The 19,070-nt window shown below is 52.6% G+C and overlaps 1 protein-coding gene across 1 annotated transcript in view; it reads left to right on the top strand.

Moving 5' to 3' along the window:
* USP43 (ubiquitin specific peptidase 43) overlaps nt 1-18,382 on the top strand; it is a 54,411-nt gene extending 36,029 nt beyond the window's left edge. Inside the window, exons 12-17 of the mRNA XM_034647279.1 lie at nt 1,977-2,054; nt 2,783-2,909; nt 3,016-3,364; nt 4,915-5,073; nt 6,409-6,573; nt 16,116-18,382. Coding sequence (XP_034503170.1) covers nt 1,977-2,054; nt 2,783-2,909; nt 3,016-3,364; nt 4,915-5,073; nt 6,409-6,573; nt 16,116-17,188 — 1,951 coding nt within the window. The 3' untranslated portion in view covers nt 17,189-18,382. The remainder of the gene's footprint in view (nt 1-1,976; nt 2,055-2,782; nt 2,910-3,015; nt 3,365-4,914; nt 5,074-6,408; nt 6,574-16,115) is intronic.
* The last annotated feature ends 688 nt before the right edge of the window (nt 18,383-19,070 follow it).

Here is a 19,070-nt window from a genome sequence, read left to right on the forward strand (position 1 = left end):
TTTTTTTTTTTTAAGATTTTATTTATTTATTAGAGAGAAAGAGCACAAGCAAGGGGACGGGGCCAAGGGAGACGGAGAGTAGGGAGCCTGATGTGGAACTCGATCCCAGGACCCTGAAACCGAAGGCAGGCGTTTAACCCACTGAGCCACCTGGTCTCCCCTAGTAACTTGCTCATCCTTGTGTAGCTAATGGCCCAGCCTGAATTGGAACCCATTTCAGTCTGATGGAGAAACCCAAATTCATTCAGTGAGATGCTGTCAAATTCAACCTGAATGTCCCGTCTTGGGTAGGGGAGAATTCTGCCATGGAGTCTTTGGCTCCAGCTGGAGAACACTGTGTCAGTGATTGAGGGGTCACGCCAGTGTGCCCCCCCCCCACTGCTTTCCACCTCGCACAGCCCTGCTGAGCAGTGTACGCTGGCAGCAGAGTCCCGAGAGGGGCTCTCTAGGTCTTTTGGTCATTTTCCCACAGACACAAAGCTGTCCAACAACATATCTGATTTTCTGGCTGGGCCAGCCACAGCTGAGTGAACCCGTAATGTAGGTGTGATGTTATGATTTATAATAAGAAATATGTCTTTGGTCTTGTGGCACAGAGCTCGTAAGACCCTTGGAATGCTTTTAGTGATAAGTGATAAAGGCGTCTTAGTCTTCCTAACAAGCCCCTTTCAACCACACCCAAGTTTACATTAATGAGGTCATTTTGGGAAAGAACCTAAGGATGGGGCCAGGTTGCCAGGGGAACCAACCTGTGATTAAAGGTTGGAACTCTCCTTCCCACCCGAAGACCTCAGGGGAGGGAGAGGTTTGGAGAATGAATTCACTTCCCAGTGGCCAGTGATGAATCAATCATGTCTATGTGATGAAACCTCCATAAAAACCCAGAAGGGCAGGTTTGGGGAGCTTTCCAGGTGGGTGGGCACACAGAGGTGCTGGGAGGGCCAGTGGTGGGCACAGAGAGGGCACAGAAGCTCTTCAGCCTTCCCACACACGTCGCCCTCTGCCTCTCTCCCATCCGGCTGTTCTGAGTTCCACCCTTTCATAATAAGCTGGCGGTCTAGCAAGTGCAGTGTTTCTCTGAGTTCTATGAGCTGCTCTAGCAAGTTCACCAAACCCAAGGAGGGGGCCCTGGAGCCTCCCATCTGTAGCCAGGTGGTCAGAACGCCCAGATGACAACCCAGACTTGAGGCTGGTGTCTAAAGTGGGCGGGGGAGGTCCTGTAGGACGGAGCCCTTCACCTGTGGGATCCAATGCGAAAGCCTGCATGGGAACAGGTGTCAGAATCCGGATGGGTGTCACCCTCATAGTAAGGAAGGACCCCTCCCTCTGTAACAACCAGGAGCCAGCAGGGTGGGACGTAAGCCCGAAGGTCCTAAGCACCCCCGTTGCTTGGCAGCCGCTTTACAGAGTTAGGGAAGCTGGGGAAATGTTGACCCGCCTTGCTTGGGTCTGATGGGAAAAGGGAGCACAGGGGTTTGGGGGCCTCTGAGAGGGGCCCCCCTCACGGCACTCTGGCTTCAAAGTGAGTTCCACAGACTGATGCCCACCTGTCCGCTGCTTGTCCCCGGCCCATGACAGCTTAAGAGGAAGTACTTAGGCATGTTAAGGCGATAGACAGAGCAATTGAAAATACGATGAGTGTATAATAATTCTGCATTATCTATTATCACTTTTTAATTGAACTTTTATTTTGTCCCCCCCCGTTACATTTTTACTGTATTTTACCAAAGGATCCGTCTGTAATGATTTAGAAACAGATCAACAAAGGGGTCTTTCGCTGTAGGTAGTTTGAGAAGCCCCGGAAAGTGGACCACACTAAAGGCAGGCCACCCCCAGGCCACGGGCCTTCCAGTCACGTGTCTGTCCTCCTGGCCTCGGTTTACACTCAGTTTGGGACACCGGTCCTGGGCTCGGAGGCGGAGCTGTGGGAAGGAGGCCCCGTGCTTTCTGATGGGCTCCGTGTTCTCTGTCCTCAGGGCTCTGTATCCCCGGAGGCCGGGAGGCCCCCCCCACATCAAACTGGCCGTGGAGTGGGACAGCTGTGCCAAGGAGCGGTGAGTTCAACAGAACGGGGCTCCCGCGGAGGAGACGCCGAGGAGACGTGGGGCCTGCCCACACAAATAAATCTTCCCGTGCCCGGGTCCCCCCGACACGCCTGAAGGCAGCGTGCACGCCTCCTTGATGGCATGCGGTCCCTGCCTCCGAGAGAGATGATGTAAACGATAGTGACCGTGATAATGACCATGCTGGGCGGTGTGGGGAGCCGTGGCAGTAACAGAAAGGCCTTCTGTGATGCTCACGTGCTTGCGGCTCTGAGCACTTCACATAGATGCCGCGTATTTCCTCTTCACGCCCCGCAAGGTCGGCACTACCATAATCCACAGTTTCCAGATGTGGAAACCAAGGCACAGAGAGGTTACACAATTGCTCAGTGTCACACAGCTCATGCGTGTGCCAGAGCTGGGATCCGAGCCCAGGCTGTCTGGTTCAAGTCCACGGCTCTCAGTCACTCGGCGTGGCTGTGCCCATCACCCCAGGTGCATGTGGCCCTACTTTGAGAAGGGACACCGGTCAGGCCGGCAAGGGTGTGTTAATCCCCTTGCAGAGTCCCAGGCCCTGCGCTGGAGGAGGACGCGAAGGCAGAAAGGCCGAGCCCGTGTCCCTCTGGGAGCCGGTGGGGGCAGCTCTGCGTCCCCTGCCGGACGCCTTCCCGGGCGACACGGGCGTGCTGCGCAGGGAGACAGGTGAGACGCCCTGACGCCGTTGTCGCCTCTCCTCGCAGCCTGTTCGGGGGCCTCCAGCGGGAGCGGGTCCAGGATGCGGACAGCGTGTGGCGGCAGCAGCAGGCTCCCCAGCAGCACAGCTGTACCTTGGACGAGTGTTTTCAGTTCTACACCAAGGAGGAGCAGGTGTCCCCACACGGTCCACGCCCGGGCTGGGACGGGTGGGTCGGCCACGGTGCAGCAGGGTGGGGACGGCGGGGGGCGCTCACGGTCCCGGGGGCCACCTTTCCAGCTGGCTCAGGACGACGCGTGGAAGTGTCCACACTGCGAGGCCCTGCAGCGGGGCATGGTGAAGCTGAGCCTTTGGACCCTGCCCGACATCCTCATCGTCCACCTGAAGAGGTTCTGTCAGCTGGGCGAGCGGCGGCACAAGCTGTCCACGCTGGTGAAGTTCCCGCTCTCCGGCCTCAACATGGCCCCCCACGTGGCCCAGAGAAGCGCCGGACCCCCGCCTGCGATGGGCCCCCGGCCCCCCTGGAAGCAGCCGGCCGGCCTGCCCCCCGGCTACCCGCTGGACTTCCTCTACGACCTGTATGCCGTCTGCAACCACCACGGCACTCTGCAAGGTGGGCATTACACAGGTGAGCCTTGCCGCGGCTCGTGGCTGCCGTGGTCACGCGTCGGGACCGTGGCCTGGGCTTCGCGATGCTCCGGGAAGAGGTGCTCCCGGCATGCCGAGCTCCCTCAGGCCCTGGGCGTGCAGCGACCCCCCTCATCGCACGCCAAGGAGCTGCCAGAGAACGGGAGGGGGGGTGCGGGGGGGTGGGTACCCCTTCTGTACTCTGAGTTTCTGTGATGAGCAAGACAGACAGGAGTGCTGTCCTTATGGTACTTCAGTCTCATTGCAAGCACAGACACTTTAGTTCTTTTCACTACCTGGCATTATAAAGGGTATTTGACGGACTGTGAGTGAGATAGAGATAAGGTCTCCCTGAGGACGGTGCCTGTACACCAAGCGCTAAAGGAACTGGCTGGGTGAATAATGGAAGGAAGACCATGATGGGAAGCGCTACTAGCATGTGCAAAGGCCCTGGGGCAGAGTTTGGTGTGTTTAAGAAATGATGCAGGCCTGTCAATGGCTGAAGTGCAGTGACCCAGGGCTAAGTAGCACAGATGAGGCTGGAGAGGTGAGTGCTGCATGTGGGCCATGGGTGAGAGTTTGCATTTTTTCCAAAGGGTAACGGGAAGCCAGTAAAAGGCTTTAGACAGAACTGAAGACATAATCTCGTTTACACATTGAGGGTGTAGCTCTCTTCTACGGAAACCAGGTAGGGAGCAAGGGTGGAAGTTTGAATTCCAGTTAGGGGAAATTTCTGGAAGTAGAATCAGGAAGACTGCCTTTTGGACTAGGGGGTGGGGGGAAAGGAAGGGAAGAGCAAAGAGGTGCCCCTAGGTACCTGGTTTGGGGTAGCACAGGGCTCCGCAAAGTGTGGCCCGCGGGCCAAATCCAGTCCAGCCCCTGTTTCTCTACAGCCCACGGGTTAAGAATGGTTTTTACATTTTCAAAGGTGGTAAGAAAAGAACAGGGAGGATCCATGGCAGAGACCGTCCGTGGCCATACGTGACCTGTAAAGCCTAGACATTTGCTCTGTGGCTCATGACAGAAAAGTGGGCTGACTCTGGGTTTGTGGGTCATGGCACCATTCACTGAAATGTGGAGGGAAAGGAGGGTCTTTGGTCGTAATTGGTTGGAGGGGAGTGAGAATCTTATGGGCTTTTTCCTAAATGTTTTGCTTCAGTTCTTAGGCAGGAAAGAAGCCTACGATAATCCCAAACGAGTTTCTTTATCACATACTGCATCAGAGATGTGCATTTCGAAACTTCTCAAGGAGCAGTGTGAACGTTGACATTGTTGTCTGGCTAAGTAATTTAGGGCTCCCTGTTCCTGGAGATTTTGCCTGAGCGAGAGTCAGCTTAAAGTCACGGCACACCTTTCCGTAAGCATCGGGGAGTGTAACGGATGGATCTTTCTGATTCTACAAAATTTATTTCCGGCCAAAAACAGACCGATTTTTCTCATTCTGTTACAAACACGTCCATTTTTCAGCTCTGCTCGTGAGAAATGCCTTTCTGGGTTTTTTTTGCGGGGGGGAGCTCCAGTAATTGGCACTTGGGGTTTGGACCTTTGCAGCCTACTGCCGGAACTCTCTCGATGGCCAGTGGTACAGTTACGACGACAGCACGGTGGAACTGCTCCCGGAGGATGAGGTCAATAGCCGAGGGGCGTACATCCTATTTTATCAGAAACGCAACAGCATCCCTCTCTGGTCCGCCAGCAGCTCCCTGAGAGGTAGGTGCCGTTCAGTAAGGAGAGGGGAGCTGGGAAGGCACGCAGTCGAATGACAGGGAGCAGGAGAGGGAGGCACGGATCCGGAACCTGGAGCTCCTCCCGCAACATGAAGATTTGGGTACGACAGGCGAGTGTCCCCTTCGTAGGGTTGTGTGACGGACACGGTGAAACCCGAGAAGGGGAAAGGAGTAATATTGTATAGCAGGCATGTCTTGGTGGTTTGGGGATTTCAGGTTTCCGGTCTGTCATCGAGCCAGACTGTAGTATTTTCTTTTTTTAGAAGATTTATTTTTTTATTTTGAGAGACAGCACGAGTGGGAGGGGCCGAGGGAGAGAATCCCAAGCAGACCCCTGCGCTGAGCGCGGAGCCCGACATGGGGCCCCAGCTCACGACCCTGGGAGCGTGACCTGAGCCGAAACCAAGAGTCAGATGCTTCCCCGACTGAGCCACCCGGGCGCCCCTTGAGCCAGACTTTAATTACACGTGTGCCCCCACCTGCATTCATCCTGTTAGAAAGGACGGGGCGGTGGTTAGGGACGCGGGGCTTCAGTAGGAAACTTAGCTCCTTGACCGTACCAATGATACGTTGACTGAGCATCCTCAAACGTGGAAGTCTGGAGGGAAAAGAAAAAGGGGGGTCAAAGTTGACCTTCTGAACGTGATTTATTTCACTCTGCAATCCTATCCTTATCTTTGGAATGAGCTTTTTTTTTTTTTTAATACTCATACTTTCTTCCTAAAAATTATTGGAAGGTGGCCAGATTAAACCACAATGCCCCAGGAGATCTACATAAGAGGAAGCCTGCTTTCCTTTTGTAGGAGACAGAATGAATGAAATGTGTACTCTATTTAGAAAACCGGAGTCGGTGGCAAGTAATGTCAGGAAAGGCATTTCAGTACTCATCAATGCACCGACCTTTCTGTGCCCGAATGCCTTTCCCTAATTTTTTTTTTTTTAATATTTTATATGTTTGAGAGAGAGGGCACAAGCAGAGAGAAGGAGCAGAGGCAGAGGGAGGAGCCAACTCCCCGCTGAGCAGGGAGCTCGATGCGGGACTCGATCCCAGGACCCTGAGATCATGACCTGAGCCGGAGGCAGACGCCCAACCGACTGAGCCACCCAGGGACCTGCCTTTCCCTAAATTTTCAGCTTGGTCACGTGGCGAAGCGGTCGAAGGGCTTCTCCTCCAGTCCTGGCTTTTGTTGATGTCCTTCTGCTCTGGTTTTGCAGTCCCAGGGCTCGGGGGTGGGGGTCTGGCCACGAGAGGCTCCTCCGGGGACCCCCGACCGGGGGCAGGGATTGGGTCCAGCCTCCTCTGTGTGCTCTCCTGCAGCCTCTACCAGCTCCTCCTTCTCTGATCACTGGCTCCTTCGCCTGGAGAACAATCACAGCGGCACCAGGGGAAGCCTGCTGTCCTGGAGCTCCAGCCCCAGCCCCTCCCGGCCCCAGGAGCCGGACCCTCCCATCTTCACCGCCAGCCTCTCCGATCAGGAAAAGGGTATGTCCTGTCGCGTTGGTCACGTCGGCTGCTTTTATTTTCATTTTCTGACGACCGTTGCTCCTCTGCTTTCTGAAAGCTGCTTTGGGAGTAGAGATCGCCGTCTCTCCAGTCGGGTCCTCCATGCCCAGCCCTCAGCCTCCCCCTCCCCTGTCCACCGCTCTCCAGCTGCCGGTGCATTCCCTCTCGGCTCCCTGGAGCTTTCTGTGTAATGGGGAAGATGACACATAAATGCATATAAAGGCATGATGAGAAACAGAGACCAGGGGGAAGAGGCAGATCATCGAAGGGACGAGTTTTCCAGACTGGGGGTGGGGTGGTAGGCCATTAAATGTCCCCATCACAGGGGCCGGGGACGAGGGTGGGAGGCCAGGTAGAGGCTGACGGTGGGTGTCCTGGCCAGAGAGTGGCGTTGGCGCTGGCGTGCTGGGTAGGAGGCGGTCCAATTCCGGGTGAATGTGAAGCTAGAGCTAACAGGATTTGCTGCTGTGGGGTGTCAGGGAAGGAGGGGAGTCGGGGGGACTCTGCTGAGCGCCTAACCAGGTGGCCAGTACCGCGTGCAGGTCGTGAGAGGGGAGAGAGTAGGGTCAGTTTTGGAGGGAAATCAGAATATTTTACGACATGGTCTTTTCGAGACTCCTGTAAGATATCCGAGTCGGGATAACCAAGGACAGGAGGTAAATAGTTAAGGGTCGTCATCACATGGATGGCACCGAAAGCCCAGGGAAACTGGGCGGACAGAAAAGAGGAGAGCCTGACGCCAAGCCCTGCAGCTCCCCCCATATCCAGCGATTGAGCAAAGACAGAGAAGCAGCCAGGAAACCGAGGAACAGCAGCCAGGGAACTAGTAAGAACACTGGGTACGTGCGGCTCATGGACGCAGAAAGGGACACCCTTGCAAGAGGCCAGGGACCAGCGGTGTCATGCACTGTGGAGGGTGGGTGAGTGGCCACCAGGCTGGAGGGTCACCTGGGGGGACTTGGAGAGCATGGAAGCCGAGGTAACAGGTGCAGGAGACACGGGGCTGAAGACGGGCTGGTAGGTCACGGGCTCCACCGAGAGCTGTGGTTAAAGACGGGGTAGCCGCAGAGGAATGGCAGCGGACGACGGCTTTGGTTTGTTTTTCTCTGCCAAATGGGAAATGGTAGAGCACGTTAGTATCGAGATGATCCCGTCGGATTCAGTTGCTCCCCTTTCTAGAGGGAAAAGTGAGGCTAGTGCGGGAGAGCCGGGGGATGCCTACAGAAGCGGAGTCCTTCCGGAATAACTCCAAGCATGCGAGCTCGTGTCTGTCATTCAGCCTGTGTGTTCCTTCCCTCGGAAAGTGGCAACACACTCTGATTACTTAGAGTTTCCATGTTTCCTGTTAGCTCCAGAATTCATTGCTAAAATAAGATTTTTTTTAATGGACGTATGACATATAAACAGAAAAGTGCATTCATCACAAACGTACATCTAATGAATTATCGTACCACGTACGCACCCCTAGAACTATCACCCAGATGAAGACATAGAAAGTTCAGGCCCTCCCCCACCCCCTGGTATCTCTCTCCAGCATCACTGCCTCCCTTCTTCCCAGAAGGGAGTACGATTCTGACTTTTAACACCGTAGATTCCTTTTGCCTCTTTGGGAACTTTGTGCTGATGCAGTCATACAGTTTGTAACTCTCTCCTGCTCGCCCTCCTTTGCTCTTACATTTGTGAGATTTGTATATGTCGTGTGTAGTGATGTTTCTTTCGCTTCGTTCCATGGGTCCAAAAACAAAAAAAACAAATCCAGCCCTCAAACATCGGGGACATGCAAAGTTCTCTGCACAGAAGTTTAAGTGTCCATGAGTGAGAGACAGACAGACAGACGTTGTTACCTGTTGACTGTTGACTATGGTCAATAAAAACCAAAAGCAGGGATCTGGGAAAGAAAGGAAACACAGTGGGTGGGGGTGGGGAGAACCACTTCCTCCTCTCCATGGAATCCGAAACTGATCTGAGGCTGGCCTGGAAAAGCGTGGCTTGATCACCAAGGAAGCACCTTGAGTTACAGATTGGTGGATTCTTCAGTTACTTGGTGATCTCCAAAAACCCCGGCAAGTTTGGGTTGGAGCACACAGGATGGGTCGTCTGTGTGGGATGTCCGCCGGTGTCCTCCCGTGGCATCTCCACCTCGGCTGACTGCACCGCTCCCGTCATCAAAATCTCCCACGTCCTAAGAGGAGTTTACATTTTGTTTACTCATTCTCTTGGGGGAGGCTCTTGGGGTCGTTTCCCGTTTGCGCTCTTACCAGCCGTACAGCTGTGAATGGTTTTGTTCAGGTCTGCGTGTGTAGGTCCGGGAGTGAGATCGCAGGGGCGTCGCCTGTGCGTTTATTCCCCAGCGTTGACTTCTCTGTGGTTCGTGTGATCATTGTATGGAAGTGGCTAAGGCAGCACCTGGATCGTAGGCGGCTCTGGTTACATATTTGCCAGCGAATCAGTGTGATGCTAGAGTCTTAAAGCCACAGGGTAGTTTTAGATCAACGTGGAATCCAACCCCCTGGTGGATGATGGTTTAGGTATCACAGTTTGGTGAACCGTTTCTCAGGGTTTGGCATGTTGGTTCCCAGTATTTCACGATTAGACAGAATACTGATAGGAGTGCCCCTCCGTGCGTATGACATTTGTCCGATTTCCTTAGGATGCGTTTTGGTGGAAGCAAACGGTTTAATGCATTACGTTCTGACTCACCTGTTCTTCTTCCCCTCTCATGACGCATATTTAGGGTAGCATGTGGCGAACAAAAAAGGCGTTCTTTCCCAAGCATGTCCATCCCCATCAGCGTGAGCCTGGGATGAGCTCATAAGTCTGTCCCGGTTCTGTCCAGTGGCACGGGACCTCGGGCCACTTCTCAATTCTCCCGGGGACAAATGCATCTCACGCCCACCCCCTCGGTCCCCCAGGGAGGCGACTTCAAAAGATGGCCCAACTTCTCAGCATGGTACTCAGACAGGGGTCAGTCCCAGCGTTCGAGAACCCCCAGATAGACAGGGCTAGGGTGGCAGGGGGAAATATTGAAGAGCAGCCATATCTCGGGTAGTCGTCCGTATCTCCAGGAGGGTGAAGTGAGAAAGCTGAGCCTCGGAAGTCGCCAGTCTCCTGCTCACCTCCTTGAAAGGGGCAGGGCTGCACATAGACTCCCGCTCCCTCTGGCCGCCAGCATCCTGGCTCTGTGGCTGCCAGCTGTAAATTCCGATATCGAGTTTATTCCACGTGGCCTTGGCAAGAGCCTTGCTTCCAAAGAGTGCGTTCCCTCTCGAGGTTTAGCTGAAATGTTTATGGAATTTCAGAACCTGTTGAAATGGTTGGAAAATCCAGCCGCATTCTCGTATTTTCTGGCCTGGGCAATATCCGACCGACTTCAGCATATAGGGTTCGCTGGTGGTTGGTCCCACGCCCTGTCCCCATGGGTTTGGGGGAGAATTTTATCATCCTCAAAAGGAGTTGTCTAGTTCTCTGGAGAGAAACACAGGCAACTGGGGGGCTCCATCCTTCCAGTAGCTATACTGTTAGAATTCTAAAGGCATTTTAACCAACAGGAATGGATCCAAGTTTTGTGGGGACTGCGACATCTGTCATTGGGGACGGGTGTAGGGAGAAGCTCTTCAAGGAGGAGGATGTAAAAACACCTTACTTTTGCAGCTTTTATTTAAAAAAAAAAGACCCTGTGAAAAAAATGGCCAGGTCCCTTTGCAGTAGCGCCCCGATCTGGAAAGGGCCCTGGGACTTCGTTTTTTCCGCAGACGTGCTTCTGATGGTAAATTTTCTCTGTGGTTATTATTGGCCCTTGGAGACTTTGTTTTCACTTTATCGGTGCTTTGCCAGTTTCCAGAGACTGTTACTTTGGTTTTTATTTCCATTTTGAAGGTCATCTGGGAGTTTCAAGCATTTGTGATTGATGGGGTTCTCCTTTTAATTCTAATTTTGTGAATTCTGATCCAAGAATGAGGTTTTCCAAAAAGCATTCCCTTTTTCGTGACCAAGTTAAGTACACGATTATTATTTCGTCCGTGTTCTTTGTACACATGAAATATCGTCTATTGTGTCTATTTGAGGGATGTGAGCTTTGTGTCATGACTATTAAATGAAGTGAGTTGATTTTTGGATTCAGTTCCCTTTGTCTATAAATTGACTTTATCAAGGACTGCCGGGCTTGGAAGGAGGTCTATTGAAACCTTCCCATATGGCCGTATTTTTAATCACGTATGCTGGGGACTTTAATAATTTCTGCTTTATGTTGTTTGCTGCTTTGTTAACAGGTGTCTGTAAGCTGATGACTATTAGGTCGTCTTTATAAATTGTCTGTTCTCGTTATAATGTGGCTCTTTATCTTGCTTAATGCTTTTCATCTTAAATTCTACTTTGTTAAGTGGCCCCTGGGTGGCTCACTCGGTTAAGCATCCGACTCTTGGTTTCGTCTCAGATCAGGATCCTCAGGGTCATGGGATCCAGCCCCACGTCGTGCTCCACGCTCAGTGGGGAGTCTGCTTGAGATTCTCCCTCTCTCCTCCCCCTCTGTCCTTCCCTCTGCTCGCGTTCGCTCTCAAAAATAAAAAATAAATAAAATCTAAAAAAGAAAATTCTACCTTGTTCAAGATAAGTCCTTCCACCCTGTCCCCCTTTCTTTTTGTTTGCATTTGCCTGGTGTCGCTTTGCTGTCATCTTCTGCCTTATGATTTTTTTCCTTTAGAGTTAATTTTAATTGGTTTCCAGTATAAACACTGTTGCAGTTTTATTTTTATTTTTTGTTATTTTTTTAATGTCAAAAATGTAGAGCCTGTCTTAAAGGGGCTTCTGCGGCTGTGAGAAGCTGGGTCCTGTTATTCTGTGAGTTGTGGTATTTTATTCCCCACAGTGAGGTGAGACCTAATAATGTTTCCATGTCATTCCCCCCCACCACTTCATCCCCCCAGCCCCGCCCTTGGATTCTCTGAGATGCTTCACGCGGTTTCTCGCTGGAGCGCTGTGCCTTTCCAGATCCCACACACGGTAACGTCACTGTGTACTTCCCATCCGGGGACCATCTGCCCTGACGTGGGTGCGTGGTACACGGGTGGCAGGCTCCGCTGAACACCCCATCTGTCTTCTTTCTCTCCCCCTCTGCCTTGAGGTCTGGGTTCCAAATCTTTAGTGTTTGGTCGGAGTTCTTTCCAGGGATGGGTGACACGCCCTCTCCCTCTGCAGAGACACAAATATTTTCTTGGCCCCGGGCGTGAGTGGCAGCTTGGCTGGTTGGAGGCCTCTTGGATTAGAATTCTTCCCTCTCCCGTGTCTGTCTATGTTTTCCCACGGTCCGCGGGGCCCCAGGGTTGCAGGTGAGAAGCCTTTTTTTTTTTTTCTTCCTTTTTTTTCCCCCCACTATTTGAAAATGGCTTGTTCTTTCTGGCTGAAAGCTTTTGAGATTCTGTCGTGGACCTTGGAATTTAGAAATTCCACCAATATATGCCTAGGTCTGCGTTTTTGTTCATACAACCCCTAGAACCCCCAGAGCCCGTCCATCCACAGACGAAGGCTTTTCTTTAGGGAAATTCTTCTTTGTTTATTTATTTATCGTCTCTCTGACTTTTCAGATTCCTCTTATTTGCCTGGCAGGTCGCCTGGATCCCTTCTCTTCTAGCTTTTCCCTGTGATTCCCCTTTGTCGTTTTGCCCTAGGGTGTGAGATGCTGTTTTCCCTTTATCTTTTCTGCTGCTGATTTGAGTCTCAGCAGTGACCCTGCGTGCCTTCAATGCATTTACCACATCTTAAAACCCTTTTTTCAGCCCTGTCTTGTTCTATACTTGAATCTCCCCGAGAGCTTCTCTTTTTGTCTGTTCCTTCCAGGGACTCCGTTTCATTGGGGCCCGGCTCTGATGGTTCTGTTAATTCTTAGTCTCTGACTTTCAGACCCCCCCTTCTCTGTTGTATTTTCTGTTTCTGCCCATTGGGGCTCCCTTCTATGCCCTCCTGAGCGGAGGTGATTCTTGGAGTGGTAGAAGGGGCGGTGGCCTTGGCCCCCGAGGCAGCCTCATCTGAGGCTTACCCTCAGAGGTGGACAAGGCTCAGCTCAGCCGTGTAGCTTGTCCTTACCCTCTAAGGGACCAGAGGAAAGTGGGGATCAGGCTTGCCCCAGTTTGCCCTCTGCAGCCAGAGACGGAGATGTCTCCAAAGACAGAAGGGGGGTCAGAAGATGAAGACCCCTAGTGGGGACCCTTTTCTCCCTTGGTTATAGCCGTGGTGGTCTCTTTGCTGCTTCCCTGACCCACCGAGCTCACTTGTGCCACAGGGCCTTTGCACTTGTGCCATAGGGCCTTTGCACTTGCGGCTCCCTCTGACAGCAGGCTGTTTTCCCCCAGTCGCCACATGGCTTCCTCCTCCCTTTCCCTCAGGTCTCTCCTCACTCCTCAGTCACTGACCATGCTCTACCCCCCAGTTACCTTGCCTCATTCTTTGTCAGGGCTCTTGGCACCGCACTCCACGATCTCACGTGTTGTTGCTTTCAGGCGAACCCCATGGGGACAGGCGCTTTGTGTTTTTTCCACAGCTTTATCCCCGCACCAAAAACCGTCCTTGGCACCCAGCAGGCTCTCAGTACATGTCTGATGAACGTGTCAGTGGGTGGCTGGAAGAGGCACAGTGGAAATCCTTGGACGGCCTGAGACTGGTGGGCCAGGAAGCTGGTCCTGTCGCAAGCTGACTAAGGATGGCTGTGGGGGCCCCGCCCCTGCTCACACCACGCATCTTGAGGTCAGACTGACGCCTGATTTTCATTAGCCGAGGATGCAATCACATAGGAGNGGGCCCGGGGGGGGGGGGGGGGGGGGGGGGGCGCCGCTGTGCGTGGGGGCTGCGCCCACCAGCTGCCGGGCTGCAGTCTGTGTGAGGCGGCCTCGCAGGACTGGGGAAGCCCATCATGCAGGTTCTGGGGCTTCCATAACCTTCAGGAAGGGCTTAACTGCTTAGGTCCTCCGTGTGGCTTAAGGCTCTAGGCCCTTCCTGGGTCTCAAGCCAACGGAGCGTGAGCAAGGCCACCGATTCCAGGGCAGGAAGGAACCCTCACTCGGGCATTCTGATGCCACCTCTCCCTCTGGCTCCCGGCCTCCAGGAGGTCCCCCCAGGGAGGAGCAGGGGGGCACCCTCCCCTCCCCCAGAAGGGAGATCTCTGTGACCAGTAAGCATCAGCGTAGGCTCTTTCTCATCCCTTCTGTCCGTACACCGTGCCCTCCGTGCCTCCCCGCTGCCGTCTGGAGAAGGAGAGGAAGGGCTTGCATGGGCCTCCGCGGTCCCTGTGCAAGGGAGCTGCGGGGGTGACATGGGCCGGGCCCCAGGCTTCCATCCAGGAAGAGGGGACGTGCTGCCAAGCCCCCTCACCCCCTGCCAGGCTACAGGCTGTGTCCTCTCGTTCCGAAAAGCTGAAAGTCACAGCTTTGTCCTCCGAATAAAAGCTTCGTGTTCTCCCCTTCCCAGGGTTGCGGACGAGGGGGGAACAAAAACCAAATGCTGTGTGTCTCAGACCCCAGCTCATTGCTTTTCCCCCCGAGGGATGGGAACTTAATGCGGGAGCGACAGGGCCCATTGAAGGTGAAGATACAAAGTATTTTGGGTGACATTCTGTCTCTTGCTGACGCATCTAAGGAAATGCTTCCAGGGAAACAATACCAAGTGAAAAAAATGATGAAAAACCACCAGAATGATCTGGGGCGGATAGAATTCCCCCGGAACCTCTGAGATGCTGCCACATCCCCCGGGCACCGCTGGGCGTTGGGCTCACCCTCCTGTCACCTCTTCCCCGGGAGCCTGGCCGATGGCGCACCCCACTTCCCCTGCCGGCACGCCCCGAGCTGTCGCCCGTCCCCGGAAAACCCCGGGTCTCTCTGCACCTAGTTCATCCCCGTTGGCTGTGCTAACGGGGATGTTTCGTGGAGGAGAAATACGGGTGCTCTCACACTCACCAGTGAGAGTGTCGGCTGGGGGCGAATGGCTGTGTGGCTGACATCCAGTCTTTGTCCAAATGCACGTGACTCTCCCTGCACCGTGTGGTCCGTGCACACGGAGAGGAGGTTTTTTTCCCTCCACAATGACAGGCGTGTTTTACATGAAGGCAGCACGATGGTACCATGACACGACTGCGAGTTGCTTTTCTTTTTGCATTTATTATTATGCTAAAATACATGTAACGAAGTGTATCATTTTGACCGTTTTTAAGTGCACGTTTCAGTGGTGTTACGTCCATTGGCACTGTAGCACGGTCATCACCACCATCCACCCCTGTAACGCTTTTCACCTTGTAAATCTGAAAGTCTCTGCCCATTTCACAAGAACGCCATGCTCTGCCCTTCCCCGAGCCCCTGGCCACCGCCTGCATGCTTTCTCTCTGGTTTTGACCACTCTGAGCTCCTCGTGCAGTTTTTGTCTTTTTGTGACTGGCTGTGGAGGTTGCTTGAGATTCCATATGAACTTCAAGATGGATTTTTTCTGTCTCTGCAAAAATCCCCATTGGGATTTTGGTAGGAATTGCACTGAAGCTGTATATCAATCATTTTCGGTCACGTTGACATTTTAACAATAGTAAGCCTTCCAATCCATGAACATGGGATGTCTTTCCATTTCTGTCATCTTTAATGTCTTTCTTCTTAATGTTTGTAGTGTTAACACAAGTCGTTCACCTCAGTTAATTCCTTAAGTGTTTTATTCTTTTTGATGCCATCGTAAATGGAATTATTTTCATAACTGACTGTTTCTTAAGAAACACACAGCCGTGGTTATGTGTGTATTCCCTTCAGAAACGTTAAGATTTAGGAAAGAATTAAGAAGAAAATCAGTCATACACAGCGTTCCATGGCCCGCTTGACATCTTGTCATTTTAGTATTTATTGCTCCATACTTGTTTGTATGTTTTCATATGCATGCATCACATACAGGTATATATATTTTTGCAAGTAGGATTACACTGTTTCTCTAGACACTCTTTCTCATTTCACATTATGTATCAAAAATGTCTTTCCAACCATAGACAGGTGTTGCAAAACACACAGTGGAGACGTAAGTGGCAGCTCTGATAAGATTAAATGCACAATTTATTTATTTTTTAGCCTAGACCTGAGATTCTTGCGTTTGAAAGGTACAAGCGCCTAATTTGACCCGGAAAAGGAGGGACTCTGGCTGAGCATTCTGCTTCGTGCAAATATTCAAATATAAATGAAAATGATGTTCCCTCTTAGGACTAGATGCCTCCGAGACTGGGCTTTATCAGGAGTCGGTGCTACCTGGGCACGTAGCTCCCTTTTTTGACGCTGGCTTGCCCTGTGGCTTCGAATACGAAAATGGATTCCATGGGACAGAGGGTGCATATATCAATGCTCCCAAGAGTTAGAACCTCAGGGCCTTGCTCACTGCTGTGTCCCCGACACCCAGCACAGTGCTGCCTGACACCTCAGGGATTGCGATCGATGTCTGTTAGATGACAGACATCGCAGTCACTCATTGCACCTGGAGGGATATTTGGGCACTGATGTTCTTGGTGTCTCTTTCAGGAGGGCTGGAGCCCAGGCCTTTGGTACGGGGCATACGAGGCCGAAGCATCAGCATGAAGGAGCCGACCCCTTCCCGAGCCAAGCAGGGGGCCTTCAAGACCATGCCTCTCCGGTGGTCTTTTAGACCCAGGGAGAAACCACTGGGTGCGTCTGTCGAGCTGGTGGAGTACTTGGAGTCCAGGCGGAGACCCCGATCCACGAGCCAATCCATCGTGCCGCTGTTGACGGGTGCTGCTGGTGAGGACGTGAAGTCAGATGCCGCCAGCTCTGCTAAGGGCGAAGACGGTGGGCGAGCCACTGACAGAGCGCTGGCCGGGGTGCCCTGCCTCTCGGGCCACCCCAACCACTGTGCAGCCCCTGGAATCCCAGATGGTCCAAATGCAGCAAGGAAAGCCAAGGAACATGCAAGTCAGGATATCAGGCTCCCCAAACAGTTTGACCTGCCCCTCGCGGTGACGCCCTCAGTGGGGACTGAGAAACGAGTCTGGCCCTCGGGCCAGAAGACTGCAGACTACGAGGAAAGTGGCCAGGCAGGGAGCCGCAGCAGGGTGCCCTCCCCCGCCAAGGAGCCTGTGGGCACCGCGGCGTTTTCTAGAAACAGCGCAGACAACCGCCAGAATACCTTAGCCAGGATGAGGGCCAGCGTGGAGGCCAGAGACCCTGAGACGGACAGATGCCCACAGGGGACCCTCACCCTTCTGAGATCTGTGTTTTGGAAGAAGGAGAACAAACATGACAGGGCGGAGGTGGCCCTCCGGGCGTCCCCAGTGTCTCTGGGGAGCGGCAGGCTGAGCCCAGCTGTGGATGAGCACGCTCGAGGCTCCTCTCCTTCCTTCCAGATCCGGGAGACCCTGGCCAGGGCCCCCGCCAACCGCCTGGAGAGGGACGTCTGGTCAGCACCCAGCTCTCTCCGCCTCCCTCGCAAAGCCGGCAGGCCCACGAGGGCCAGTGCCCTGGGCCCGTCACAGAGGACGGTTCCTGGGGACCACACTGCTTTCGGCACCTTGCAGAAGGTGAAATACCACACTCTTTCCTTAAGCCGAAAGAAAACGTTACCCGAGTCCAGTTTTTGATGGTGTGTGTTCCACTTGTGCACGAAGCTGGCGATCCTTGTGACGGAGCAGCTGCAGGAACTTTGTGTTGTGTCGAGAGTGGGCTTTCCGGAAGCCAGTTGTCTTGTGACCCCTGAAAATAAAGGGTTTTTTTGGTGCCCCCCCTCTCTAGATCTCCCCACAACACAGCATGTCCAAATACCTTCCTGTACCTTTGGGTGCTTTTGAATGCGTCGGCCACAAGATGGTGCTGTTGAGTCAACATTACCATTTCAGGGCAAGAATGGATTTATTTCCCTAATTCCGTGGCCTGGGTACATACACTTTAGAGCAATTCACATGTGGCCCAGCTTGACAGCATACAACTCTGCAAGGAAGCCTCATAAACGAGAGTCTTTGACATCAAATCAGCTCTTGCCATCGGCTTCTCTTTTTCAATGCTTCTCTGGGATAAAGCCTTCGAGATGCCGAAAAGTGACCGTCTAGCAGGATTCTAGGAGAGAGATGGAACAGAAATGGTTGAGACCGTAGAAAGATATTTAATATATAGCAAAATAATTGTATTACTGTTTTTCAAGGTATTTAAAAAAAAGAGAACTATTTTGATACTAAGAATAGAGGAAGTTCTTCTAAAAAAAATTAAGTATGAGACCTATGTACAATTTTAATAAAAGCCCATCGGTGAAGCATTGCAGATAGCTCTCTGAGTTATTCACGTTTAACAACTGATCTTCCCCCCCCCGCCAAAGATTTTATTTTTAAGTCATCTCTGCACCCAGCGTGAGACTCGAACTCACAACTCTGAGATCCAGAGTTGCCTGGGCCGGCCGAGCACCCCAACCAATGATCTTGTTCTTTTCCTGCTGTGTCAGCTTGGCTCCTTGCTGTCGGTATCAAAATAGTGACTTGAGTTGTTTCTGAAACTTTAAATGACTTTTGCTCTTTTTAGAGAAACAGGAGTCCCCTCCGGTCTGTCTGTCTGGAGGGTTTGTACTTACGAGGCCTGAGAGCCTGAGCCCGTCCCCACACACCAGTAGTCGACCGCCCCATTTCCTTGAGCTTTATTCGTGCCTCGGTAGTTGTTCTGACAAATACCCTGTCACTTACTGGGAAGCTGCTACGCCCGACCCTGGGTCTGTACTTAGTCTGTTTTCTAGAAATATTTCCTCTCTGATGGGAACCATTTGTACAAGACATCTGACTCCAGAAATTAAATTTTCCTTCATACCTATGGCGTGACTCATTGGTATGTGTCTGCTACGTTTGTTTTTTTTTCCCTTAAGGCGGAAGGACGAGTCCTTTTTTTTCCCCTAGTGAGAAAGACTACTTTTTAAAGATTTTATTTATTTATTTTGGAGAGAGCGAGTGGAGGGGGGAGGGGCGGAGAGAGAGGGAGAATCTCAAGCCGACTCCCCGTTGAGCAGGGAGCCTGACACAGGGCTCGATCCCATGATCCTGAGGTCATGACCTGAGCCAAAATCAAGAGTCAGATGCTTAACTGACTGAGCCACCCAGGCACCCCGAGAAAGACTGCTTTGAACCACGGTTCTGAGATGGGAAGAGCTGAGATTGTGAGGCAGGAGGACCCAGCCCCTTGGCCCCAGAGGGCTACGTGGAGGCCAGTGGACCCGTGAACTTGCATTTCAAAAGATGTCCAGGTTCTCAAGTGTGAGTTGACAAATCTCAGGCAATGTGCGACACACAGCTGTCCGTGTCCTCTTGGGTTGTGGGAGTCTAGGAATTCTGCGATTTCTGGTTCTTTCTCCGTTGTTGGTGCTCATTCATCATCTTTGGCTCCCATGCCCTTTTAAGTTCAGCCTCCCTTCCTTGGTCTCCTAAGGGATTTGGTGGTGACTCCCATGTGTACCCTGTGGCTTCTCCCCTAGGAGGTCTCAACTTTTGG

The sequence above is a fragment of the Ailuropoda melanoleuca genome, chromosome 17 (genome assembly GCF_002007445.2).
Source record: "Ailuropoda melanoleuca isolate Jingjing chromosome 17, ASM200744v2, whole genome shotgun sequence".
Classification (NCBI taxonomy): domain Eukaryota; kingdom Metazoa; phylum Chordata; class Mammalia; order Carnivora; family Ursidae; genus Ailuropoda; species Ailuropoda melanoleuca.